The sequence below is a fragment of the Oryctolagus cuniculus genome, chromosome 16, assembly GCF_964237555.1.
Source record: "Oryctolagus cuniculus chromosome 16, mOryCun1.1, whole genome shotgun sequence".
Lineage (NCBI taxonomy): Eukaryota > Metazoa > Chordata > Mammalia > Lagomorpha > Leporidae > Oryctolagus > Oryctolagus cuniculus.
The window spans coordinates 9927256-9954342 of NC_091447.1; the positions used below are offsets into that span (position 1 = coordinate 9927256).

General features: G+C 39.9%; 1 protein-coding gene across 28 annotated transcripts in view; it reads right to left on the bottom strand.

The window, feature by feature from the left end:
- SNX13 (sorting nexin 13) overlaps nucleotides 1-27087 on the bottom strand; it is a 141355-nt gene that overhangs the window by 51658 nt on the left and 62610 nt on the right. For 15 of the 28 annotated variants that reach the window (XM_051853215.2, XM_070059596.1, XM_070059590.1 and 12 more), the window contains 7 exons: nucleotides 17031-17152; nucleotides 16838-16960; nucleotides 15230-15318; nucleotides 10988-11071; nucleotides 3446-3584; nucleotides 2992-3080; nucleotides 916-1015 (listed from right to left, as the gene is read on the bottom strand). In XM_051853215.2, coding sequence (XP_051709175.1) covers nucleotides 916-1015; nucleotides 2992-3080; nucleotides 3446-3584; nucleotides 10988-11071; nucleotides 15230-15318; nucleotides 16838-16960; nucleotides 17031-17152 — 746 coding nt within the window. The remainder of the gene's footprint in view (nucleotides 1-915; nucleotides 1016-2991; nucleotides 3081-3445; nucleotides 3585-10987; nucleotides 11072-15229; nucleotides 15319-16837; nucleotides 16961-17030; nucleotides 17153-27087) is intronic. The other 13 variants (XM_070059597.1, XM_070059592.1, XM_070059589.1 and 10 more) reach the window with 1 other exon arrangement.

A 27087-nucleotide genomic window follows, 5' to 3' on the forward strand; every position in this document is an offset into this window, starting at 1 on the left:
GTTGGTGGAAATGTAAATGAGACAGTTGATGTGGAAAACAGTAAGATGATTCCTAAAAAATGAATAAAATTACCATATGACCCAGCAATTCCACTGCTGCATATACACCCAAAAGAACCTAAAGCAGAATCTCCAACAAATACTTGTATGCCCATATTCACAGCAGCATTACTCATGATAAGTACACTGTGGAAGCAGTCTAAGCACCCACGGACAGATGAGTGGATACCACAGTGCCACGTGCTCACAATAGTTACACTGTGGAAGCAGTCTAAGCACACATGGACAGATGAGTGGTTACAACAATGCCATGTATGGTTGTGAGTCCTTTAATGACAGCGATATACCCTAAGGAATGCACTAACACTGTGCTAACATCACAGAGTACACTTACACAGATTAAGAGGGCTATGATGTCATTATATGATATAATTTTATGGGATCACAGTCATATATGTGGTCCATCATTGAAGGAAATGTAATTATACAGCTCATGACAATATGTGCACTATTAGCCTTAAAAAGAAAAATTCTGACATGTGGCATAATATGGGTGAATCTATGCTAAATGAACTAAGCCAATCACAAAAAGACAAATGCTGTGCAATTCCACATCTACAAGGTAACTTCAGGGCAGTTGAAATCAGAGACAGATAGAGCAAAGGTGGCTGCCAGACAGTGAGGGAAGGAGGGGATGGGAGGGGTAATGGGTACATAGTTTTAGTTTTACTGCAAAGAACCAGTTTTGGAGATTGATAGAGGTGTGGATGTACAACACTAAAAATACGTTTATTAACACTGAACTGGACACTTCTTACCAGGTAAGATGCTAAACGTTATGCTGTGTATATTTTACCACAAATTTAAAAATGGAAAAAATTTTTCACTGACTTTAAATAAGATGGATTTACTTACCCATGAAAAATTGTAGTGCAACATTGTCTACAAGAATGCTGTCCAAGGGGACTGTGCAAAGTTTCCCAAAGTTTGCTGCCAGTTTCACAGTATTTATTTCCTATACATAAAAATGAATAGACTAAGTCAATATTTCTCCCAATCACTTATTAGGTTAAAGATCTTTAAAATTTTAGGGAAAAATGCATTAAATTAAAATGGAATAAAGATTAAGTTTTTCGCTTCTCAGGTATGTTGTTTCCCAATACAACACTCTCATTCAGCGAATTTAAATTCCTAGTTAAGAGTCACTCAGCCAGAACTGAGCCGACCCGAAGCCATGAGCCAGGAGCTTCTTCCAAGTCTCCCACATGGGTGTAGGGGTCCAAATGCTTTGGCCATCTTCTGCTGCTTTCCCAGGTATATTAGCTCCTCAGCCTGGACCAGCCTTGGCCACTGTAGCAATCTAGGGAGGGAATCAGTGGATGGAAGACCTTCTCTGTTTCCCTCTGTCTGTATCTCTACCTCTCAAATAAATAAATAAAATCATTTTTAAAAAATATTTATTTATTTTTGAAAAGTCAGAGTTACATAGAGGGGAGAGGTGAGAGGAGAGAGGGAGAGGGAGAAAGGTCTACCATTCGCTGGTTCACTCCCCAATTGGCTGCAACAGCCAGAGCTGCACCGATCCAAAGCCAGGAGCCAGGAGCTTCGTCCTGATCTCCTACACGGGTGCAGGGGCCCAAGGACTTGGGCCATCTTCTACTGCTTTCCCAGGCCATAGCAGAGAGTTGGTTCGGAACTGAAGCAGCCAGGTCTCGAACCAGTGCCCATATGGGATGCCAGCGCTTCAGGCCAGGGCGTTAACCCACTCCGCCACAGCGCTGGCCCCAATAAATAAAATCTTAAAAAAAAAAGAAAAAAGCACCAACACAATGACCTCATCCAAAAGCTTAACATTAAAGAAATATGTGATAATTCTGAGAATTTGTACAGATTATCTCCACCACTGGCCTTTGAACTCCAGATTACCAATTGACAAGTCTGCTTGTATCTCTAAGAGATCGCTAGAACTTTCTTTGAAATCGAGTCCTGCCTTTGATTTTCCCATTGCAGTTAAGAGCATCACCCTTCATGTAGCTGCTTGAGCCGAAGAGTCTTAGAACCATGCTGGAGTCACCTTCCTAAGCCTGTTAGCAATCTATCCAGTCTCTCACCTCTTATCACAGTTTCACAGTTCTCTTATCGATGGTCTCTCAGTTTCCATTCTTGCTCCTACCATCCTACCACAGTCTACTCTTCACAAGGAGTGAAAATAATCATTTTAACATGTAGGTCAGATCATGTCTCTTGTCAAGGAAATCTCAAATTGCTTTCCATCACAATTACATTAAAATAAAAAAATCTTAGTATGGCCAGAAAGACCATACATGATGTATGACCAGTTTCTTCTATAACTTCATTCCTGGCTCAATTCCTTCTCATTCCATACCAGCCACACTGGTCTCTACTAACTCACCCAAGATGTTCCCATTTTTCAGGATCCTTGCATTTGCTTCTGCATTAAAGAGACTTCAAAAACAAACAAACAAACAAAAAAACCATAGGACTAACTCCCTGATGTTATTCAGACCAAAGCTCCAACATCACCAAATCTCTCAGCACCAAAACACTCCCAAGACATTCTCTATCCTGTAGTTTGCTTTACTTATTTTCTTCACAGCAGGTATCACCATCTGATGCTGTATCAATTTTCTTATTGGTTTATTTTCAGATTCTGCAACTAAAATATCAGCTCCATGAAGATAGTTTATTTAGTCCTTCTAAAATGGTGCTCAATTCATAATATTCAGTGTTATATTTGAATGAGTAAATCAACAAATAAGTCACAAAACAAAATATTTAATTCGTTAGCATTTTTTCAGGCAATGGTTTTAAATCACTCTCATACCATGTGACACTGCATATGAGTAAATGTTTCAAAAAATTATTTTAGAGTGCTGTGCTGGTTAGTCTGCTACTTTTCATTACTTACTCAGCATTCTAATTACTATAAAGCACTTATAACTATTTTTAATTCCAAAGTGTCTTACTTACTTTGCCTGACTGCAACCGCTGTATTCTTGAATCACATACTTTCTTTACAAACAATAAGCTATTTATCTGATTTTTGATAGTGTTGATATCTAAAAACAAACAAATTGATTATAAGCCAGGAAAGCTACCTATGAAACAGTTTAAACATATACCTACAATTTAACAAAGTAACCAATTAGTATAGCAATTATTTTATGCAGTAAATAAATATTCTGAAACTGTATTGTGACATTTAACTAAAATTATGACATGCCGATAACTTTATTTATAGATACCTGGAATAATCAGTCTCACATTTAGAAAATAAAGTTTGTATTCTAAGCACAATATTAACAGAGACGACTTGTTTAAGGTAAAACCAACTAACAACATAAAACGACACTTGGGTAAATTAAAATTTTGTTTGAACATATAATAATCCTTAAAGAAAACATTCTTTTACTTAATTACTTACCATCACCAGCTGTATCTAGAGATCTAAGATACTGTAATTCTTCCGCTGCCTTATCTCTAACCGCTTCTAGCTCTCCAACGTTGTCACTCAATTTAATAATGTTCATAAAGGCCTCATAGCTGCAATTAGAATCACGGATCTGAAAATCAAGTTTAAAAAAACAAAAACAAAAATAGGTGGGAGGGGAACTCATTATTATGGGGAGAAGTGAGTCCTAAGTGCCTGCCATGGGCCAGGTAGCACTTGTTCCAAACCCAAGGCTTACAAGAGAAACAGAAAGCTTTTATTCATGATACTTATATCCTAATAGGTCGCAAATGCCTAATAAAGTAAGTAAAATACAAGCAGACAACAAGCTGGAAATACAAGGGTATGCTCAGAGAGTCCACTGCCAACAAGGAAGTCCGGGTGGCTGGAACTAAACCAAAGATGGGCTGAGTTGAGAAGCTGAGTCAGCAGTAATGCAGAGCAAGTCTTACAGAGTGAGGGTTTTGGCTTTCAGTTTGAAGGAAATCAGAGGCTACTGGAAGGCTTAAACAGAAGAAGACACACTGACATGAAATATAACAGAATCACTGTGTTGCTCTATAAAAATAAAGTAAAGGCAGAGTAGAGAGGAGGGGAAAAACAACACGGTGCCTAGAAGCAGAGTGGTGGCAATAAAAAAGTGCTCTGCAAAGTGCTTTTCCAGTAAAGTGTTTTGTGGTAAGAAGTAAAGACATGCCAAAAGAATTGGCTAACAAATCAGATATGAGTACAAAATAAAAAGAAATACAAACTACATCAAGATTCTTGGCCTGAACAACTAGAACAATGGAGTTACTCTTTTTTTTTTTTTTTAATTTTCATTTTCTTGACAGGCAGAGTTAGACAGTGAGTGAGTGAGTGAGTGAGTGAGAGTGAGAGAGAGAGAGAAAGAGAGAGAAAGAGAGAGAAACGTCTTCCTTTTTCCGTTGGTTCACCCCCCAAATGGCCCCTACGGCCGGCGCGTTATGGCCAGCGCGCTGCACCGATCCGAAGCCAGGAGCCAGGTGCTTCCTCCTGGTCTCCCATGCGGGCACAGGGCCCAAGGACCTAGGCCATCCTCCACTGCACTCCCAGGCTACAGCAGAGAGCTGGACTAGAAGAGGAGCAACTGGGACAGAATCCGGTGCCCCAACTGGGACTAGAACCTGGGGTGCCAACGCCACAGGCAGAGGATTAGCCAAGTGAGCTGCGGCACCAGCTAACGGAGTTACTCTTAAACAAGATGGAGGAACCATCCAGAAGGTCAGGGTTATTTTACAGTAAGGGCAGAGTATCAGAAGCTTGGTTTTGGCCATGATAAATGTAGATCACATTAAAAATCCAAATGAAGGTGTTGTGACCATGCACAGGAAGCACAAGCATTCAGGGAGGAGGACTAGAAAGAAAGGGGCACTGCAAAATTACTGACATAAAGATGACATTTAATACCATGAACCTAGGTGAGAACCATCAACAGAAAAGAGGCACGAGGCAGAAAAGAGACACGAGGACAGAGACCTGGCACATTTAAGTAGCAAAAAAAGAATGACAAAGATCTGAAAGGTAGAAGAAAAATCAAGTGTTTTGCCCTAACAAGCCAAATTAAAAGTATTCTAACAAGGAAATTGATAAGCTTTGTCAAATGTTTACAATAGGTCAAGAATATGAGGAATCTAAGAACTGATTACTTTACATTCCAACTAGTCTATAAAGGCTCAAATTTCTCCACACCTGTGCCAATACTTGTTTTCTTTTTAATTTCATAGTGGCCATAAACATTTGTAAGATGAAATAGCTAATGCAGCTTTGAGCTGTGTTTCCATAATGATTAGGGATGTTGAGCACTTTGTCATGTAACTGTTGGACATATGTATAACTAATACAAAGAACTGTCTTCAAATTCTTCACCCATTTTAAAGTTGATTTTTGGAGTAGCCATTTGGAATGCTGATTAAGATGCCCTTGGGACACCTGCCTAGGTTCAAGTCCCAGTTCTGCTTCCAATTCCAGCTTTCTGCTACTGTGCACCCTGGGAGGGGAACAGTGATAGCTAATGTAGTTGGGTCCCTGCCACCCACGTGACTGATCCAGACTGAGTTCCAGGCTCCCAGCTGCAGCCTGGCCCAAACCTGGCTAGTGAGGAGTAAACCAGCAAATGGAAATGAATCAACCGATAGGAAGATTTGTTTCTCTCTTTCAAAAAAAATAAATAAAATTCTAAAATAGTCACTTTGTTTTTTGCCATTATCAAGTTGCAGTTTTGTGTGTATGTGTTTATATATATAAGTAATAACCTCTTACCCCTAATCCGATGCACGGCTTGCAAACAGACTCCCCCATTCTGAAAGTTTTTACTATGGTGACTATTTTCTTGCTGTGCAGCTTCATAGTTTGGAGTACTTCCACTGTCTTTTTTTGTTTCTGTTGCCAGAATTTTTAGTGTCATAGTTAAGAAATCATAGCCAAATCCATGAAGGTTTTCTAGGAGTCTTATAGTCTCAAGTCTTACATTTAGGTCTTTGATCCATTTTGCACTGATTACTACATTAGCAAACAGCATAAGGCAAGGGTCCAAGTTCATTATATTGCACACGGTTATCTAGTTTTCACAACATGATCTGCTGAAGACAGATTATCCTTTCCTGTTGTGCAGCCGGTTGATGACTATACAGAAGATAATTTGACCATATCCATGAAGGCTTCTTTCTGGGTTCTCTATCCTGTTCTACAAGGGGTATGTGTGTGTATGTGTGTGTGTGTATGTATGTATGTATTCTTCATTGTGACAGTACCATACTGTTTGGAAAATAGGTTTTGAAATCAGGAAGAGTGCGACCTCCTGAATTTTCTTTATCACAACTGTTTTGCCCATTTATGGTCCTTGGAGAGTCCATATAAAATAGCATTGTTTTTCTACTTCTGTTAAACCATCATTGGGGCAACCGAATATGTAGGTTCTTTACTTAGTATGGAGAGCTTCATAATGTTAAGTCTTCCAATCCATGTGTTTTCATTTATTTGTGTTCTGATTTCTTTCAGCAATGTTTTATAGTTTTCACTGCACATATCTTTTGCCTTACTAGTTTAGTTGATTCCTAAGTATTCTAGTCTTCTTCATGCTTTTGTAAATGAGGTTATTTGAAAATCTGCCCCAAGAGTCATCAAGGCATGTTGGTCTATGGTTTTCCTTTTTAGTAGTATCAGGATAATTAGTTTGGAAGCATTGTGTCCTCTTCAACTTTTTGGAGCAGTTTCAGAAAGATAGGTATTCATTCTCCTTTAAATGCCTGTTAGAATTCTCCAGTGAAACTATCCAGTCCTGGTTTTTTATTTATTGAGAAGATTTTTTTCGAGTTTTTAAAAGATTTATTTTTTAAAAGGCAGAGTTACAGAGAGGGAGACAGAGATCTTCTATCAACTGGTTCACTCCACAAATGGCTACAACAGCTAGGGCTGGTAAAGGCCAAAGCCAGGAGCCCAGATCTCCATCCAGATTTCCACATGGGTCTCATGGACCCAGGCACTTGGGCTTGCCTCTGTTGCTTTCCCAGGAGCTTTAGCAGGGGGCTGGATTGGAAGCAGAGCAGCTGGGACTTAAACCAACACTCATATGGGAAGCTGACATTGCAGCTTACCTGACTGTCCCATAAGGCAACCCTTGGGAAATGTCAACCTACTATCGGTTTAATGTTTTTAAAATTTCTAGTTTCCTGAGATGCAGCATTAGGTTAAGTTGGGATTTTTGCTCACTTTTAATGTAGGCATTTACAATTACAAACTTCCTTCTTTAAAAAAAAATTTATTTCTTTGAAGGGCATTTAGGGAAAGAGCGAGACAGAGAGCAAGCGGGATCTTCTATCAGCTGGTTATTCCCCAAATGGCCACATTGTACAGAGCTAGCTTAATCCAAAGATAGGAAATAGGAGTTTCTTCCAGGTATCCCATGGTGTGTGTGTGTGTACACATGTGCAGGGGCCCAAGCACTTGGGCCATCCTTTCCCGCTTTCCTAGGCCATTAGCAGGGAGCTAGATAGGAAGTGAAGTAGTCAGGACTTGAACTGGTGCCCATATGGGATACAGATGCCACACCGCAGACAGGAGCTTTACCCACTACACCAGGGTGCCCACTCCAAACAAACTTCCCTGTTAGTACCGCTGAAAGTATGGCTAAGTTGTGGTATTGTGAAATATATATTCGGCCTTTGCCCTGGTTTCCTGACATCTATCTCCCAAAATCCATGGAATCCAAGGAAAGAGAAGGTTTTTCATATGCTAATGAGAAGACTGTCTTACTGCCACCCTCACTCCCAAACCTCAGGATATGAGCTGATTGTTAGGTCAAACAACCACGCGAATACAAGTTGGTAACTTTCAGTCTCACCCATCTCAACTTCCACTTGCATGGACTATGTCATCCTTCTACTTCTAGCCCATTAATACCCTTATTACAAAACTGAATCTCTTATACAAAGAATATAGTTAGGTGTTATTTTTTTTTTAGGTGTTATTTATTCATCCATTTAGTCATTCTGTCTTTTGACTTGGGAGTTTAATCCATCTCCATTTAAAGTGATTACCCATAGGGAGAGACTTACTATTGCCATTCTGGTCACTGTTTTCTGTATTTCTTTATGGTATTTTGTCCATCTTTTCCTACCCTACTGCCTTCCTATGTGTTTTGTTGACTTAGTGGCACACACTGATTCCTTTCTTTTTTGTGTGAATCCTCCATATTTTCTTTGTGGTTACCATGCGGCTTACAGAAAACAACTACAATCATAAAATATTTAAATTATAAACAACTTAACTTCAATTATGTAAAAAAGTACTCATTTTACATTCCCCTCACTTTATACTATCAATGCCACACATTAGATCATTTTATATTTTATATCCATTAATGTAGTCTGATATTTTTATCTTTTAAATTCTGTAACTAAATTAAAAGTGATTTATTGCCACCACTTCAGTGTTACAGGATTATGTGCTTCTATATATTTACTTTCACCAAAGAGCTCTGTATTTTCATATGCTTTCATGCTGCTTGTATCTAGCCTCCTTTTGTTTTAATTTCATGGACTCCCTTTAGAAGTTCCTTTAAGGCAGGTCTCGTGGTGATGAACCTCCTCAGCATTAACTCATCTAGGAAGATGTTTATTTCTCCTTCCTTTTAAAAGCACAGGATCGAGAGTTATAGTATTCCTTGGTAGCAGATTTGTTGTTGTTGTTGTTGTTGTTTTGTTCTGTTTTTCTTTCAGCACTCTGAATTTATCAAGTCACTCTTTTGGTCTCACAAGATTTCTGCTGATATTCCTATAGATGTTCTCTAGTACGTGATGATTTGCTTTTCTCTTGCTGCTTTCAAGATTCTCTCTCTTTTTTCTCCCCCTTAACTTATTCTCATCTCCTTGAAAGGAAGAGTGACAGAAAGAGGGAGGAAAGAAGAGAACCATCTCCTGGTTCACTACCCACATGCCACAACAACCATGGCTGGACCAGGTTGAGGCCAGGAGCCAGGAATTCATCTGGGTCCCCCATGTGAATGACAAGAGTTCAAGTATTTGAATCATCATCACCACCTATTGTCTCACACAAGAATGAACAGGAAGGTGGATCAGCAGAGTGAAGCAGAAAGGACTCTAATAGCACTGGGAAGTGGGATACCATCTCAAGCAATGGCTCAAAGTGCTGTGCCACAATGCCTGCCCTGGACTCTGACTGGCAGTTTGATTATCATGCCTCTGTTACAGTGCCTCTTCAGGTTTACCCTAGCTGGAGTTCTCTAAAGCTTTTTTGAATTCAGATGTCCATTTCCTTTCTTAGATTTGAGAAATTTTCTGCTATTATTTCTTCAAACAAATTCTCTGCCCATCACCCTCTAATATTTCATAATGCATATACAGATTTCATTATGGTGTCTCATAAGTCCCTTAGGCTTTCTTCATTTTTCTTCCTTTTTAGTTGTTCCTCTGTCTCAATAGTTTCAAATGACTCATCTTCAGGTTCCCTGATTACAGGTCTGCTGTGAATCCCCTCTAATAAATTTCTGAATTCTATTATTGCAATTTTTAGCTGCAGAGCTGTTTGTATTGTCTCCCTTTGTTGCTAATTTCATTTTTGTTCATACATTTTCACTTACTAACGTTGCTGTCTGTGTTCTCGCTTAATATGCTGAACTTCTTTAAGATGGTTATTTCAAATATATTGAATTTTGGTAAGATTATTTGTTCGAAAGTTAAAGCAATAGAAAGAATGAGATCGTCTATCTGCTGGTTCACTCCCCATGTGGCTGCAACACCCAGATCTGGACCAGGCTGAAGAGCCAGGAATTCCACCCATGTCTCCCACATGACTGGCAGGGGCTCAAGCACTTGGGCCATCTTCCACTGCACTCCCTGCTGCTTTAGCAGGGAGCTGGATTGGAAGTGGAGTGGCTGGGACTCTAACCAGCACTTGGACAGGGGCCGCTAGCATCAAAGGCACTGGCTTAACTGTCTGCACAGTGCTGGTCCTTGTTTATTTTCAGTTCTTTTTCAGATATGTTTCTGCAGTTCCTGAATATTCATTTGGTCCTTTTATTTTAGCCCTGTTCTCATTTCGCTGTGATTTTTACATCTGAAAACAGGGCCACCCATCCTAAATCTGCAGACTGGCCGTCACACAGAGGAGGACTTTGAGCAGCCCTACAGATTCTGGTGGACCTCGCAAACCTTCTACAGGGCTGCACCTTCTCTAATGTCCCAGTTGGTTTCTTTCTCGTGTCTTAGTTACTTGCTCCCCTGGTCTGTCTACAGAAGCCTTCTGATACTACCACAAGCCACTGAGCTCTCCTCTGTCCTCCACAGCCACCAGGCATCAAGGTGTGCTTGCTTCCTCAGGGCTCTCATTCAAGCACCACAGAAATAGCACCACAGGTATCCCCCTGGAAATCCCATAAGTGGACACAGGTCCCATTCGCTCTTTCCCTCTCATGGGAGAAGTCCCAATTCTGACCACAGGATTTTGTCTGTGGTATTACTAGTTCTCTGGTCTCCACACAAGCTGCAGAGCTGCCCTGTGTGCTCTGTGCTCTCCCCAGTATCCAGATGATACCAGGATACCAGCTCCCTACCATGGTCCATGTCAGGAGAGAGAGAAACTCTCGGGGCAGCTCTTTGAGGAATCCCAACATTGAATCTCTTTCCCTCTCAACTGTAATCTCAATTGGGAGTTGTGCCAGATTAGCGGAGATGTTGACACAGTTAAAAGGAAGTAACTTTTCTTTTTATTTAAATGTAGCCATTCTTGGCTTCAAACTTACTTGTGGTATTAAGACTTCTTATCTGGTTTCTGCGGTTCTCATACAGGTTTTCTGCACCATACATTAAGTTGGCATTTCTGTGGGAGTAAAGGTATCTGGGGCTTCTCATGCCACTATCTTGCTGATGTCACTCCCCTTGACAATTTCCAATAAGCAGGTATCTTTACCTTCAGACACAGTATTCACATCTAAAACACTGTTTCAAAAACAGAGTTATAATTTTAAAAAGTACTTACCATCCATATGACATATTGATTAATATAATCAGGATCACTGAGTTGATTTATTAATGGAAGAAGAATTCCTCGTGCAAGGATTTCCTAAAACAGTTTTTAAAAACAAAAAAAATTAATCAAATGTTCACTTCAAAGCAATAGCATAAAATAACTTTCCTAGGAAAGGTATGACACATGTGGACATAAAACTTGAAAAGACAAGCTAGTATATACTTCAGTTAAAATAAGTAAGATAAAGGTACCATAGCAACATCGACACATCTGCACATTGACAACTAGAAAAAAGTTAAAGGATACCTCTAGTACATGAATTTTTTTTTAAAAAGATCTATCTATCTATTTATCTATTTGAAAGGCAGAGTTACTGAGAGGCAGAGACAGAGAGAGAAAGGTCTTCCATCTGTTGGTTCACTCCCCAGATGGGTGCAATGACCAGAGCTGCACCAATTCGGTGCCAGGAGCCAGGAGCCTCTTCCCCTCCCAAACCCGAGTGCAGGGGCCCAAGGACCTGGGCCCTCTTCCACTGCCTTCCTAGGCCACTAGACTGTAAGTGGAGCAGCCAGGATTTGAACAGGTGCCCATATGGGAGCTGGCTACCCAGACAGAAGCTTACTCCGGTGTACCATGACACCGGCCCCCTCGAAATTTCTTTTCAAAATCAGAGTAAAGCACATATGGCAGAATTGAGAGTAAACTGTTTCCTTTACTAATGCAATCAGTTGATCTCATTTACAAAATTTCTTGATCTCCTGATCTGCCCCACAGAAGAGCATGGTTGGTCAAGGGCTAATTACTTGATTCAACAATTCCTATACAGATGCTCCTGCAAGCTTTGAACATTTCAAAGTAAGTAGCCATTTTACAAATAATTCCTACTCTAAGAACCCCCACTTCTTCTTCTTTTTTTTTTTAAGATTTATTTTATTTATTTTTGAAAGACAGAGTTAGAGAGGCAGTGACAGAGAGAGAGGTCTTCCATCCGCTGGTTCACTCCTCAGACAGCTGCAATGACCAGAGCAGTGCTGATCCAAAATCAGGAGCCAAGTGCTTCTTCCAGGTCTCCCACGTGGATGCAGGGGCCCAATGACTTGGCCCATCTTCTACTGCCCTCCCAGGCCATAGCAGAGAGCTGGATCAGAAGAGGAGCAGCCAGGACTAGAACAGGTACCCATATGGGATACTGCTGCTTTAGGCCAGGGCATTAACCCACTGCGCTACAGTGCCGGCCCCAGAACCCCAATTTCTAGAAAACAGCACCAACTATCACATATGGGTCCCAAATTACAGAAAGTCACCAAAGCCATGATTCTTCAACTAAATAAAACTCAGCAATGAAAAGAAAGTAAGGCAATTAAAACTCCAATTACCTCAAATACCACATTTTGTGCAACCTATACAACAGATCCATACAAAGGAAGAACTCTTTCATCTGTTATTTGATCTAAGCAAGATGTATTCCAGAAAACTGTGTTTAATTACTGATAAAAGACAAAGAGCATCTTTTGAGTAAAGGGGAAAACAAACTGATTTGCTGAATGCACTAATCAACAATCATCCTAATCCCATTAAATTCAACCCAAATAGAATTGAAATGCTGACATAAAAGAGAAACCTACAGCAATCCTACTTACTGTAAACAACAGCCTCATTTAATAGTTTCATCATCAGTAATGTGTAACATGGGTAGCAAGAGGATTTCCTCTTGCATTAGACTGTGATTTAGTACCTGCTATGTCCCAGGTACTGTGTTAACCACTAAGTATATGAGTATGATAAATGCTAATATGATCCCTGCTTTTCATGGAATTTAAGTTCACTTGGGATAAGAGACATCAAGTTAAGTAAATAGAAAAACCCAATGATCACTTTAAAACACTGTGAAGGAAAACAAGTGGGGAAGGCCCACAGTGACGGGACCATGAGGGCCTGGAGAGCAGGTGCTTAGGGAGGCATCTCTGAGAAAACGACAGCAAATGAGGATGCTGACAACGAATAAAATTTAGCCAAAGAGAAAAAAAGGGGAATCATTCTATCAGAGGAACAAAGTGTATGAGACAGCCTTAAGGTGGGAAGAAGAAGGGCACTTCTGGAAAGAAAGCCAGAGTCACATCAGTCACAGCGACTGCTGACAAAGACTGTGTCCTTGACCAAACTCCTATCAGGCTCCTTTGAACCCTCCTCCCGATGAGGACTTGCTTTGGGCTTCCATGTCTGTTCATCATCCCATGGCGGTTTCAGCAAGAAGCCTACCAATGAAGTTCAGCTAGAACCTCCCAACCCTGATTGCATTTCAAATGGATCAAATGCCTCGTGCCCCACCCACAGTGTCTGACCATGCTGGCCTGCCTTCTCCAACGATCCTGATAAGTCCACAAAGCCAGAGCTCCCCTTAATCCTGACCTCTTGGTCATCTTCCATCCACTGATCCCCAATCTGCTCCTTGGCTACAAACCTCCACCTCTCTCTTGTATTTGGAACAAGACTCAGTTCTACACTGAAATCTCTAACTCGAGTTTTCTTTGACACTACATGAATGCTGCAGAGGTTAACAAAGTTTTGTTAACACAGGGCCTTGTATGACTGGGAAAGGACTTGGGATTTGAAACATCTGATGGTCATACCACTTCCAAGAATGGAGAGAAGACTAAAAGGCAGGCAGAATATGGAGGCAAGAGTAAGACTTCCATTGCAAACATGAAGTTTAAAAGGCCTATGAGTCACTCGACTGGTGATTTTCAGTGGGTAGTGGGTTCAGAGTACTCTGCAGCTCAAAAGAATTCTGTATCAAAGTTACAAATTTAGAACTCATTTGCTTAAAGCAAAGAAACTGATGATCAAGAAGAAGGCCTAGGACCAAAAAACTTGAAAATTTCAAAGTGAAGCAGAATAGGAGTGAAGGTATACAGAGATAACTAAAATAAAGACCAAAGGAGGCCAGCGCCGCGGCTCACTAGGCTAATCCTCCGCCTTGCGGCGCCAGCACACCGGGTTCTAGTCCAGGTCGGGGCGCCAGATTCTGTCCCGGTTGCCCCTCTTCCAGGCCAGCTCTCTGCTGTGGCCAGGGAGTGCAGTGGAGGATGGCCCAAGTCCTTGGGCCCTGCACCCCATGGAAGACCAGGATAATCACCTGGCTCCTGCCATTGGATCAGCGCGGTACGCCAGCCGCAGCGGCCACTGGAGAGTGAACCAACAGCAAAGGAAGACCTTTCTCTCTGTCTCTCTCTCTCACTATCCGCTCTGCCTGTTTAAAAAAAAAAAAAAAAGACCAAAGGAGGAAAAAAAAAAAATGAGAAGACAGCAATACAACAGAGAAGCAAAGAAAAAAGTTTCAAGAAGGAAAACATGGCAAGTAATAAGAAACACTGCAGAGCTATTCCAGAGAGGGTTGTCTATAGGACCACACAGGTAGACTCCTGACCTGAAACCTGTGCCGTAACTGGTATCTTCATTCTGTGGCAGATGTTAATCTGGTGATAAACATTCCTTGCTTATAATATAACTATATATATATATAACTATAACCGCCTACCTCTAAATAAGGCAGTTCTCAAAGTCAGTAGTCAGGGCCCTTGAACTCGTTCTCCAACCATTTTCAAAGTAATACTAAAGTATTACTATCCATCTCTTCACTCACATTATCTTAGGAGCCTGACAAGCGGCATTTTCAAGAGGTAGCACGGGGGCCGGCGCTGTGGCATAATGGGTAAAGCCGCCACCTGCAGTGCTGGTATTACATATGGGCACTGTTTCTAGTCCTGGCTGCTCCACTTCCAATCCAGCTATGGCCTGGAAAAGTGCAGAAGATGGCCCAAATCCTTGGGCCCCTGCACCCAAGCAGGAGACTCGGAGGAAGCTCCTGGCTTCAGATCAGTGTAGCTCCAACCACTGGGGCCATCTGGGGAGTGAACTATCAGATGCAAGACTTCTCTAACTCTGCCTCTCTGTAAATTCTGCTTTCCAAATAAATAATCTTAAAAAAAAAAAAAAAAAAAAAAAAAAAGTAGTGTGATGGCATCACAAATCAGCTCGTAACGGAATGCATACTTATGTCTTTGTGTGCTTTAGAAACTTCTGTTTTAATTTACAACACATAAATCTTACAGAGAAAATCCATATAAATCTAAGTCCTTTGGGGTCTTCAGTAATTTTCAAGAATGCAACACAGTCTTGTGACCACCATTTTTGAGAACTACTGTTCTTAAGGTTTTCTGCAGCCTTCACTCTGTGAAAGTTTAAGCTTACCCTGACAAAGTATCGCATGATCTTGTTCTGGAAATCTCCAGGAGGTAGCAATAAGTACAACAAGACTTCACACAAATCCCTTAGGAATCCTAAAAACAGAAAAAGTTACTGTAATAATGTTAGAAAATCTAAAGTCTCCATCTACTGTGGATCACAAAAGATCAGTAACAAGCAGTTTCCTGATAATACTGGCTTATAACTTCAACAATTAGTACACATCAGTACTCATTAAAAACTGCTTCACTTCCAAATAGTAAGTATTGATTAGTTAAACTAGCATTTTAAAAAATTCCATTGTTTTAACTGATTTTTAAATTGCATCAGAAACTTCAATTTCAAAAGTGTTTTTTCCCAAAATAGTTTTCAATGTACTATATATTTTAAACTTCCACCAAATATTAATTACTTTTGCATATATAAGTTATCTATACATTCAAAAATACACATGTAATTCTTTCAAGAGAAATCTCCACTCTCTTAACAGGTTTTAACACAAGAAAAAGAGTATGCTTTTCTAGTAGCTATGAATATTATATAAATAATATATATAAAAGAAGTAGATATAGGCCGGCACCGCGGCTCACTAGGCTAATCCTCCACCTGCGGTGCCAGCTCCCCAGGTTCTAGTCCTGGTTGGGGTGCCAGATTCTGTCCTGGTTGCTGCTTTTCCAGTCCAGCTCTCTGCTGTGGCCCGGGAAGGCAGTGGAGGATGGCCCAAGTGCTTGGGCCCTGCACCTGCATGGGAGACCGGGAGGAAGCACCTGGCTCCTGGCTTCAGATTGGTGCAGCGCTCCAGCCATGGCAGGTGAACCAACGGAAGGAAGACCTTTCTCTCTGTCTCTCTCTCTGTCTAATTCTGCCTGTCCAAAAAAAGTAGATATAATGATGTCTGGGATATACATCTACTTATATTTAGTGATTTCATATCAGTGCTAATGAACAGGCAATTAAAAACTGAATGGTACAATAAATGTCAAATGGAAGCAGGAAAAAGGGAGAATTAAAGGAAATAATTTAATTTAGCCCATTTTTTAAATTAAAAAAAAAAATTCCACAACCAGAAATGCTTCTCTATAGTTGTTCCTATGCTGATACTTCCTAAGAACATAATTAAATAAACAACCTTACTAATTTAAAAATGTGCCACTTAGCAAAAAGTCAATAGCTTGTAAAACTGGGAAAAGACATCTTCAACTAAAATCTGCCTGGCCTACCTTCCCACAAAGGAAAGATAACTCCATTTAAACCTATAAATTTAATTCAAAATTGTTATAATTATTCCCTTGGAAAATATTTTCAAGTAACACATGTGCTATTGAAGAAGAAATAGTGAATTCAAGGATAAAAGAAACTATTATCATTCATAAGATGTAATTTTCAATTATAAAATGTTTGTGTTTGCTGTAATTTAAAAGACAAGTTAATTTTTAAAGATAAGCTTTAAAAAAACAGGAATCTAGAAATATTTTTTAAGAGTCAACAAATAAAATAAATATTGTCTTTACTATGTTACCTGTCCTATGTAAGAATAATTTCACCCTTAGATTTGTTCTGTTAACTTGTCTCTATTCAGTTACTAGTCTCAAAAGAGTACAGTGAAAAGAAAACCTTCTTCATCTTTGGGAGAAGTGCACACTAGGTCACGGCAAACTTCCTTCTCCATTTCCACTTCAACTTCAAAGAAGGTATCTACAAGATCTTCTGCTGTACCTGCACAAAGACAGGAACCATCTGAGATATGCAAAATGATAAAGGGATTCAGATTTCTAAATCTAAATTTCAAACAGAATAACACCATTACCTTTTACTTGATCATCTTTTTCTGTTACTTTCTGTTGAGCCTTTCTGAATACTCGTAGGTGTGTGCCAAAATCATCTACAATTCGTGTAGTAAAATAAGGTTGCCAGTCTATTTCTTTTGACCTTATAGAAAACATATTACATCAAAGCATTATATACTTTATAAAAAATATAAACTTATTTTAATAAGCACCAACAAGTAGCATGATTATGACAGATGGCAAATTTATCTATGCTGTGATTTTGTTCAGCACTCTATTCTATAATATCCAAAATCCATCAAATATACTCCACCAAGTCTTTTAACAATATTTAACAACAATAATAATTAATAATAAATATAAATTTATATTATATATTATATAAAGTATATAAATATAAATAATAAATAATATTTAACAATATGATTTGAATCTTAGGATAGGAAAAGAAATTAATTTTTTATAATTAAATCTGAAATGAGTCTGACACCACAACTATTATCATTCAAATTCTCAGCCCAGACAAAAGCAAACAGGGATTCGCAATGTCTCTTGCTTGCTTTTAATGACGTTTCAGACATTTCTTGGTTTCTTCTGAAGCCTTTCTGAGAATTCTCTACATTCTTCTCTTTAGTTACACAATCCAATAGTTCTAAATCAAATACCTTTGGTACGAGCTGACTGGTTTCTGTTTGCATATACCAGCACTTTAAAATATGGCCATTAAGAAATTATTAACAAATGGTTACAAATGGGATAAATAGTATGCATATAAAAGCCTTCAAAACACCCATGAGAAAGGTGATCTCTAATTTCATGACATTATCTAAGTACTCTATCTCAAAAGCAACGGAACTCTTAAAAAAAGTTAATTCAATACACCAATGAAACAGACAGCAACTGCAACAGATAATGCAAAAAGCAATTTACCTCTCTCCTTGGATTGAGTTTTATTTTGATAATCTGAAATATTTTTCCAATGCTGCTTTTCTTAAAACAGCACTAAAATTAATTCACTCTTTGATGAACATGCCAAGTAAATAAAAGACAAGGAGACTATTTACTCAGATGCTGGGCTATGGAGAAACCAAAACTCTATCCCATAGTTCCTGTGGTAATTACCCACACATTGACAATGAAAAAACTAGTGAAGTTCTTGACTTTCTGAGAGAAAACTCTTTAAGGCAGTAGATGATGGCCCAAGTCCCCTGCTACCCATGTGAGAGAACCAGAGGGAGTCCCTGGCTACCCACTTCGGCCTTGCACAGCGCTGGCTATTGGAAAAATTTGAGAAGTGAATCAACTGATGGAAGACTAATAAATCGTTTGCGCTCTCTCTCTCAACCTCTTTTTTTCTCTAACACTAGCTCACTTGATCCATTAAGGTTCATTCTAAAAAATTTAGAAGAAAACAATATATAATCTTTCAAGTTATATCTGTTCCATCTTGTAGTATAATGTAATTTCATTTACTGACCTTTTCAAACAAACTAATTTTTTACCAATTTTGGAAGGCATTTTGAACCCATTTCATACCCATTTTAGAGGACTATAGATTTTCAGAATGAATGAAATCGTCTATCAAGGCAAATATATAAAAACTACTTGAACTTTTAAATACAGATTTTTTAATATAGAAATATGCTGAATGTAGAATGTCCTACTTGAATCATTGCTATTGACTAGATGCAAACAGAAGATAAATCTCAATACAAAGGAACTTTGCTAAATTATAAAGAAAAACAGTACATTGGTTCTTATAAGTTAGAATATATACAAACATTTCGTAATATCTGTCTTAAACTTAAAAACTTGTTTATGACATTTATTTTCTTAAATTTTAGTGTATAACAAATATGTAAAAAATGGACTGTAAATGTTAAATTTTAAAAACATTCATTTATATGACACATTTCCTTCTACTGTTTCCACTATACACCTTTCTATGAGAGCTCTTAATAATCAATTATTGTTAAAGTATGTCCACAAAGCTTTTTATTTTACATATTCCCTCCTGATTCCTATTTTAGTGACACCATCTGAGTTATTGCACAGTGGGTGCTGTTACACTTTCATTTTATTAGTAGTTATAAGCTATTATTTCTTGAATTTAAAAATAAGACAGCATATTTCACACAGGATCAAAATAACAAGTCACATAATCAGTCCTAACGTGTGTTTCAGCAGGTCCCTGAAACACATATCGTGATAGCATAGTTTCAAGAAAGATGATTAACCAGGAACGCAAAAGAGCAGTCAGGTTTTCATTAAAACACAGAAACAAAGCAAAATAATAAAGTATACTTTTCTGAACATAACTTTTACATATCAGCCTCTCTATCTATAAAGTCACCATCGTACTTCTATGTCTCCCTTCTATTCCATGTTCCACAGAGCAGTTAGAATTATCTTTTTTAAAAAGATGCTGCTTGAGATTCCTATGTCCTACTACTGGAGTGTCTTGGTCTGTGTCCCAGCTATGTTTCCTATTCCAGCTTCCTGCTAACACAGCAGCAATGGCTCAAGTAGTTGGGTCCCTGAACCCACACGGGAGACACAGATGGAGAATCAGGCTCCTGGCTTCAGCATGACCCAGCCCTGACTATTGTGGCCTTTGGGAAATAAACCCAGGGAATGGAAAAATTTCCATCCCCTCTCCCCTTCTCAAATAAATAAAAATAAAAATATATATACAAAATGATAGTACAAAAAGACCTTTCAAAACCTCTCAACAATTCCCCATTATTCTTAGAGCTAAGCATTCTCCAGATCTTGCTTATCCATGCCCTTCTTATTTCTTCACTGTTTATTTCCTCCTCTTCCCGTCTCTGTTCTGTGTACCCAGAGGCATTCCTCTTTGTTCGCTCTTTAAACATGCCCCTTCTGATTTCTGTGCTTCTGGACAAACCACTCCTTCTCCCAAGTCTGCTTGCCCTCCCTCCAAAAACTTCCCTTCCCCACATTCACATGACAACTCCCCGTACTCTTTGGGGTTCATCTAAAGTAGTCTCCACTATTTCCTCAGACTAGGTCTGGTTCTTTGAATACACATTTCAGTAGCACCAAACTTTTCACATCTTGTAGCTGTTATAAAATAAAAAATCTCTAGGCTTCGTTTTTTTCCAACTATTGGACTCTGTTTTATTCAGTCACATCTCTGGTAGCTAAGTATCGCCCTGAACACTGAAGGCGCATGATACAGATTGATACACTGACTCCTCTTCCAGAGTCAGAGCACTGGGAACAGGTGCTTGAAGAGGAGCCACTGAGGCACAGTTACTCTTTATTTCTTCTTGAAAGAGAACATGTACCGAGAACCTCCCCTTGCCCGTCACTTAACACCAGTTCTTTAAAAAAAGCAGGCAATATCCCAAATAAGTGGGCTGAGATGATTAGATTTAATAAATTGCTTCACTCATTCTATCTATTCTAAGGGGTTCAATCAGTAACACAAACAACAACAAAATCAATTAAGTATTTCTGCAAAGAGCATTGGACTGGCACAGATACCCTTGACCAGAGTAAAATAACTACCTACAGAATTCAGCAACTCATATCTAAAAGAACTACCTACAGAATTCAGCAAGTCATACCCTTGACCAGAGTAAAAGAACTACCTACAGAATTCAGCAAGTCGTATCACTTTCCAGGCTTTGTTTTCTCTATGTACACTTACAGCCTTCAGTCTGTGATTTATATTAACTAAATAAATGCACACACACACAATATGTAAAACTGGTAAAGGGTCAGTTGATAAATCTAAATATTTGATTAAAAGGTGACTAAGATCCTTGACTAACGTTCTGTTCAGTGGTATTACCGTGACCTTTCTCTTTTAGGTTTTGAGTCCAGCATCCTTTGTGACCACACAGAATATGTAATATAAAAGCTTCAAATAAACTTTATTATTAATCCTACATTAAGACTTCTACTTAGAAAAACACTGAATCAGAGGAGTAATTTAATCCCAAAGAAAATAAAACTCTAAATAGCAATGTCACCTACTTAAAAATAATTCCCCCAAGGGCAAGCTCTGTGGTGCACAGCCATTGCTTGCAAAGACAGCATTGCAGATGGAAGCACTGAGTAGAGCCCCAGCTACTCTACTCCCAACCCAGCTCCAGGCTGATACACTTGGGAATGCAGCAGAGGATGGCCCAAATACTTATGCCCTGCCAACCATAGGAGAGACTTCAAGGAAGTTCCAGGCTCCTGGTTTCCATCTGGACCAGTCCTGGCCAATGCAGCCATTTGGGGAGTTAACCAGTGGATGGAAGACATTCATTCACGCTCTCTCTCTCTGCTTTTCAAATAAATAAATAAATCTTAACCAAAAAAAAAAAAAAAGCAAAAGTAAACAAAAACAATACCCCCAAAATAGAAATAAAAATGTGGTGTGGTTTGAGTGTTTTGGGAGGAAGCATGAGCGAAAACAAATCAGATTAGTATCAACCTGGCCAAAGAACCTTATTACACAGTTGGTGAGATCAAAGTTTTGTGAGTTATATTTAGTGAGATCAAAGTTTTGTAAAACAAATCAGGGTCCTAACTTTCAGTTCTCTCTACTCCACCTTAAAAACGAAACGAAACCTCCCTCATTCACAAAAGTTAGACGGAAATGGTGTGGGTGGGGGAGCGGAGTATTGTGGCACAAGAGGTTAAGGTGCTGCTTTGGGATGCCCACACCCACATCAGGGTACCTGGTCTGAGTCCTGCTCTTCTGCACTTCAATTCACCTTCCTACTAATGTGCCGAAGAGGCAGAGGATGATGGCTCAGCTGCTTGAGTTCTTGCCACCTACATTTTTGTGGGGGATCCAGACAAGTTCCTGACTCCAGCCTGGCCCAGCCCTAGCTGTTGCAGCCATCTGGGCAGCGAACCAGCCAACAGAAAATTTATCTCTGTCTCTCATTATCACCTGGTCTTTCAAATACATCTTGTTTTTGTTTCAGGTTTACTTTTTTATTCCAATGCTTTAACGAAGTCAAAGATCCAGATGTTCTGAAGAACTTGGGTCTCAACAATTTATAGAGAAGCACTCGTAAAGCACAGACAGCATTCCAAGGACTGGGGATGAGAATAAGAGTTGAAAGCATTTAATCAAACTGCAGTAAGGGGAAAAAATAACCTGGAGCCATGTGTTTACCCTCAGAAGTATAACATTAAATATCATGAAATTAAACTTTTACTACTCCATCATGTACAAAGTAACATACTAATTAGTTTCTAGAATACTTGAAGCTACCGAGCATGAATAAACAAGTATATAATTTTTATTAAGTCATCATAGTATCTTCATTGCTATTTATCTATAAGTAACACATGATTTTTATATAATTCAGATTTTCTAAATTAGCTATAATGAGCCATAACCCACAATCCAAAGGTAACTCTCAACATTTCAGTGTTTTTAATAATGCCCTTGCCATATAATGCATATTCAAAAATTTTCACACAGCTGAAATCGTAACATACCTTACTATACATGAATTTCATTTTAATGTATTTCCTATATATTTAAATATACTCCTCAATATTTCAAAGGCTACAAAGCCATCTACTCTAGGATAAAATAAACATTTCTATAAAGAGGAAAACAGCAATATTTTAGGTTACTTTGCAATCCATCCTGTCACAACTAGCCAACTCAAAAGTAGCTATGGAAAAAATACAAATGAGCATGACTGTCCAACAACACTGTATATACAAAAACTAATACATTTAATAATAAAGTTTCAAGTAACCTAAAAAGTGGAGAGGGACAGCCATTTGAGCTAGTGATTAAGACATGGGTTAAAATACATACCATGTTGGAATGCCCTGGTTCAATCCCTACTCCAGCTCCCAATTCTACCCTCCTGCTAATGCAGATTCTGGGAGGCAGTGGGTGATGGCTCAAGTGGTTGTTGTCTCTGAACCCTAAGTGAGAGGTCTGGATTGAGTTGCTGACTCCTGGCTTTGGCCTGGCCCAGTTCAGGCCACTGTAGGAATTTGGGGAATGAATCAGTGAATAAGAATTCTCTTTCTCAAATACAGTTTTTAAAAAACAGGGGGCCAGCACTGTGGTATAGCAAGTAAAGCCAGAGCCTGTAGTGCCAGCATCCAATATGGGTGCCAGTTCAAGTCCTGGCTGCTCCTCTTCTGATCCAGCTCTCTGCTATGGCCTAGGAAAAGCAGTGGAAGATGGGCCCAAGTCCTTGGACTCCTGCACCCATGTGGGAGACCCAGAAGAAACTACTGGCTCCTGGCTTCAGACTGGCGTGGCTCCAGCCATTGCAGCCAATTGGGAAGTGAACCAGCAAATGGAAGACCTCTCTCTCTCTCCCTCTCTCTCTCTCTCTCTCTCTCTCTGCCTCTCCTTTTCTCTGTAACTTTCAAATAAATACATTAATTAAAAAAAAAAAAAAAAAGAGGAAGGGGGTTAGCACTGTGACAGAGGCACAGTGTATAAAGGTATAAAGCAGCCGCCTGCAGCCAGCACCTCCTATGGCAGCTGCTGGTTCGAATCCCAGCTGTTCCACTTCTGATCCAACTCTCTGCTATGGCCTGGGAAAGCAGTAGAAGATGGCCCAAGTCCTTGGGCCCCTGCACCTATGCGGGAGACTCAGAAAAAGCTCCTGGCTCTGGATTGGCCCAGTCCAGCTATTGTGGCCACTTTGGGAGTGAACCAGCAGTTGGAAGACTTCCCTCCCTCCCTCCCTCTCTCTCTCTCTGCTTCTGCATCTCTGTAACTCTACCTTTCAAATAAATAAATCTTCAAAAAAAAAAAAAAATAGTTTGCAGTTCTTGCAGTCAGCTTTGGAAGTTTTAAAATGGCAAGGAATATAAAATGGCTAAGGCTGGTGTCTGTGGTGCAGCAGGTTAAGCCATAGCCTACAACGCTGGCATCCCATATGGGTGCCAGTTTAAGTCCTGGCCACTCTCCCTATGATCTAGCTCCCTGCTGCTGGGCCTGAGAAAGCACTGGAAGATGGAACCAAGTACATGGTTCCCTGCCATCTACATGGGAGACAAGGACGAAGCTCCCAGTTTTGGCCTGATGAGCCCTGGCCATTATGGATATTTGCGGAGTAAATTAGTGGTAGCTGGAAGATACCTCTCTCTCTCTCTCTCTCTCTCTCTCTCTCTCTCTATCTTTGTGTCTATCCCTCTCTCTGACTATGCCTTTCCAATAATAGTAAATAAATCTTTTTTAAAAAAAATACAAAATAACAAAAAATTTAAAACTTTGATGTTGCAAATGTCCACTACCTGAATTATGTTTGTATTTCCAATGAGTCTAGGAATATACCATTTATTTTTCTTATTTCTATAGCAAAAAGTAAGTATAACAAGAGATGAAACTTTAAGAACACACACCTATCATCCCAGAAAAACTGATACTATTTGTATCATAGCCAGCAAATCCTAGGACTTACATGTCTGTACCTCTTCCCTATACACTTCACGACACCGCACAGCAGCACTATGGAAACATGTCACTTCCCAAAGCAAACGCAAGGTCCTGTTCACTTGAATCTCCTGTGGTCTTTACCACACCATCCTCTATGCCCTTCCTAGAACGCAGCCCCCGCTCTTCTGCTGCAGTCCTCACATGCCCTTCACCCCTACCTATCCTAAGAAAAACCCACTCTCTTTTCAAGATTTATTTATTTGAAAGGCTGAGTGAAAGAAAGGGAGTGAGGGAGATCTTCTATCTGCTAGCTCACTCCCCAAATGGCCACAAGCAGCCAGGCACACGCCAAGCCAAAGCCAGTAGCCTAGAACTCCATTTTGGTGTCCCACGTGGGTGTCGGGCCCAGCCCATGTTTGGGCTTGGGTTATCTTCCACTACCTTCCCAGGTATATTAGGAGGGTAGATGGGAAGGTAGATGGAAAAGTGGAGCAGCTGGGACTCGAATCATCACTTGTGAATCAGATGCCAGCATGGTAAGTGGTGGCTTAACCCCAATATACCAATTCTTTAAGACCAGCTGCAGTCGCAACCCACACAAGATCTCCATAAGTTACCCTCACCCATTCCCACTCTATGCAGTGAATTGCTCTCAGTAGCACACAAATGACTACTTCATTTCTATTTTAAGTGCTTTAACTTTGTCCACCCCATCTGCCTGCCTCCCACACAAAAAAATAAAAAAGATACGACTGATCAAAGAATCTACCCACATAACCCAAGAACACAGTAACAATGATAACGACAAAGTTAACATTTATTGAACACATCCTATGTACCAGATGATTGAGGCACAGAAAATCAAAGAATCTGTTAAAAATGCCTTTTTGGTTCACCACTACTTTACAAAATGCTTCATTCATATGGTCTCATTTATTCCTCACAACTTGAGCTCACTACCAAGTATCAGCATTACTATTTTACAAAAATTTTCTTTGGGATACATTTGTAACATCATGGTGATGGGGCAGAGCTATAAATCTTTTCACCTTTTACCCAGACTATCTTATGTCAGGAAATCTTATTTAAAGAGAAATTAAAATACATGGGTTATCGGGCTGGCACTGTGGCACAGCAGATAAAGTTGCTACCTGCCATACTGGCATCCCATATGAGTGCTGATTTGAGTCCCAGTAGCTCCACTTCCAATACAGCTCCCTGCCAATGTGCCAGGGAAAGCAACAGACAGTCCAAATGCTTCGGTCCCTGTACCCACGTGGGAGACTTGGAAGAAGCTCCTGGCTCCTGGCTTTGGACTGGCCCAGCCCTGGCCATTGCAGCTATTTGGGGTGTGAACCAGTGGATGGAACACTTCTCTCTCTGCCTCTGCCTCTCCCTCTCTGTAGCTCCACCTTTAAAATAAACAAATAAATCTTTAAAAAAAAGTGAGTCATCAAGGATTCATCCCCTAAAGCTCCAGTTTCCTTCATTCCTAGGGTCTACAGAAAAAGAGATTCCAAGAATGATCGAGGAAATTTCCCTTCCCCATAATGCTACGGTTCCCAAGATAATGTTATCAACCACAAAGTACTGTCTCAAGATGATGTCATTAAATCATAAATCTATCAACAACTGATGAGGGCTGGCGCCGCGGCTCAATAGGCTAATCCTCCGCCTGCGGCGCCGGCACACCAGGTTCTAGCCCTGGTCGGGGCGCCGGATTCTTTCCCGGTTGCCCCTCTTCCAGGCCAGCTCTCTGCTGTGGCCCAGGAGTGCAGTGGAGGATGGCCCAAGGACCATCACCCGCACAGGAGACCAGGAGAAGCACCTGGCTCCTGTCTTCAGATCAGTGCGATGCGCCGGCCGCAGCGCACCAGCAGCAGCGGCCATTGGAGGGTGAACCAATGGCAAAAAGGAAGACCCTTCTCTCTGTCTCTCTCTCTCTCACTGTCCACTCTGCCTGTCAAAAAAAAAAAAAGACAACTGATGAGAAGACATGTACTGCCCATTCCAAGCATAGAACTTGGTGAGTACTAGAGCTACAGCTCAAATCCAGCATTTCAGGGCCCAAGTATTTTCTCCCTTGTCCTAAAAATGGAACACTTGGTTCTATACTGGCATTCTCTGTTTCTTAAAGTTGATGAAACAATAAGAATACTAGAATTCAGCTGTTTTAAATCCTTTCTGGGTTCATAGGCCCTTTTTAAAAATAAAATCTATGAAAGCCCTCAATAGAAAAGAAAAGATCAAAATAAAACCAGATTGTGTTCATTTTCATGCTTGTGGGCCCCTGTTCCAAAGCCCTACATAAGTGTTGTATCTTGAAGGACTGAAGGACGGGGGAGAGAAAATGCTCCTGAGAAGGTACAAACCAACCAACAACTACTGAGCCTTACTGTGCTAATGCCTTAATTTGACAGTTTATTTTTCCCCTCCAAAGCAGCCTCAAAGGTATTTATTACCAGCTTTTTTTAGTTTCTGAAAAACTTAAGGCCAATAGCCAAGCAAAGATACAAATTCAGATAAGAGTAGGATAGAAGGAACCTCATTTTTACAGTAATCACCCCAATACTAAGCTTGAAAGCAGAGAATGTTATAGAAAGGGGGAAAAAACCATGACACTGAAGTGGGGAAAAAAAAAAGGAGATCAAAATCAGGAAAATCACTGCAGGGATGAGACAGCA